The sequence below is a fragment of the Apaloderma vittatum genome, unplaced genomic scaffold, assembly GCF_000703405.1.
Source record: "Apaloderma vittatum isolate BGI_N311 unplaced genomic scaffold, ASM70340v1 scaffold36233, whole genome shotgun sequence".
NCBI lineage: Eukaryota > Metazoa > Chordata > Aves > Trogoniformes > Trogonidae > Apaloderma > Apaloderma vittatum.
In genome coordinates, this window is record NW_009707056.1 from 3,492 (window position 1) to 4,070 (window position 579).

General features: G+C 64.9%; 1 protein-coding gene across 1 annotated transcript in view; it reads left to right on the top strand.

The window, feature by feature from the left end:
* LOC104271382 (agrin-like) overlaps positions 1 to 579 on the top strand; it is a gene marked incomplete at its 5' end in the record, with an annotated part of 10,890 nt that overhangs the window by 3,488 nt on the left and 6,823 nt on the right. Inside the window, 2 exon segments of the mRNA XM_009866031.1 lie at positions 14 to 91; positions 389 to 576. Of these exon segments, the coding sequence (XP_009864333.1) occupies positions 14 to 91; positions 389 to 576 (266 nt within the window).

The window sequence follows — 579 nt, forward strand, 5'->3', positions numbered from 1 at the left end:
GGGGCCGTTTTAGGTGGGGGGAGCCCCGGATTTCAGCAAGCGGGCTCGAGCAGCCGCCATCTCCACCAGCTTCGACGGAGCCGTGCAGAGGGTAAGGTCCGGGGGACGTGCCATCTGTCCAGGGGACGTGCCACCTGCCCTGGCGGTGAAGCCTGAGCCCTGTGCTGCTTCTCGCTTGTGCCTGCCAGATCTCCGTCAAGGGGGTGCCTGTGCTGAAGGAGCAGAACATCCGCAGCGCCATCGAGATCTCCCCTTTCCGAGGCCACCCCTGCACCCAGAAACCCAACCCGTGCCAGAACGGAGGCACTTGCAGCCCCCGGCTAGAGAGCTACGAGTGCCCTGGCGGTGAAGCCTGAGCCCTGTGCTGCTTCTCGCTTGTGCCTGCCAGATCTCCGTCAAGGGGGTGCCTGTGCTGAAGGAGCAGAACATCCGCAGCGCCATCGAGATCTCCCCTTTCCGAGGCCACCCCTGCACCCAGAAACCCAACCCGTGCCAGAACGGAGGCACTTGCAGCCCCCGGCTAGAGAGCTACGAGTGCGCCTGCCAGAGGGGCTTCTCTGGAGCTCACTGCGAGAAAGG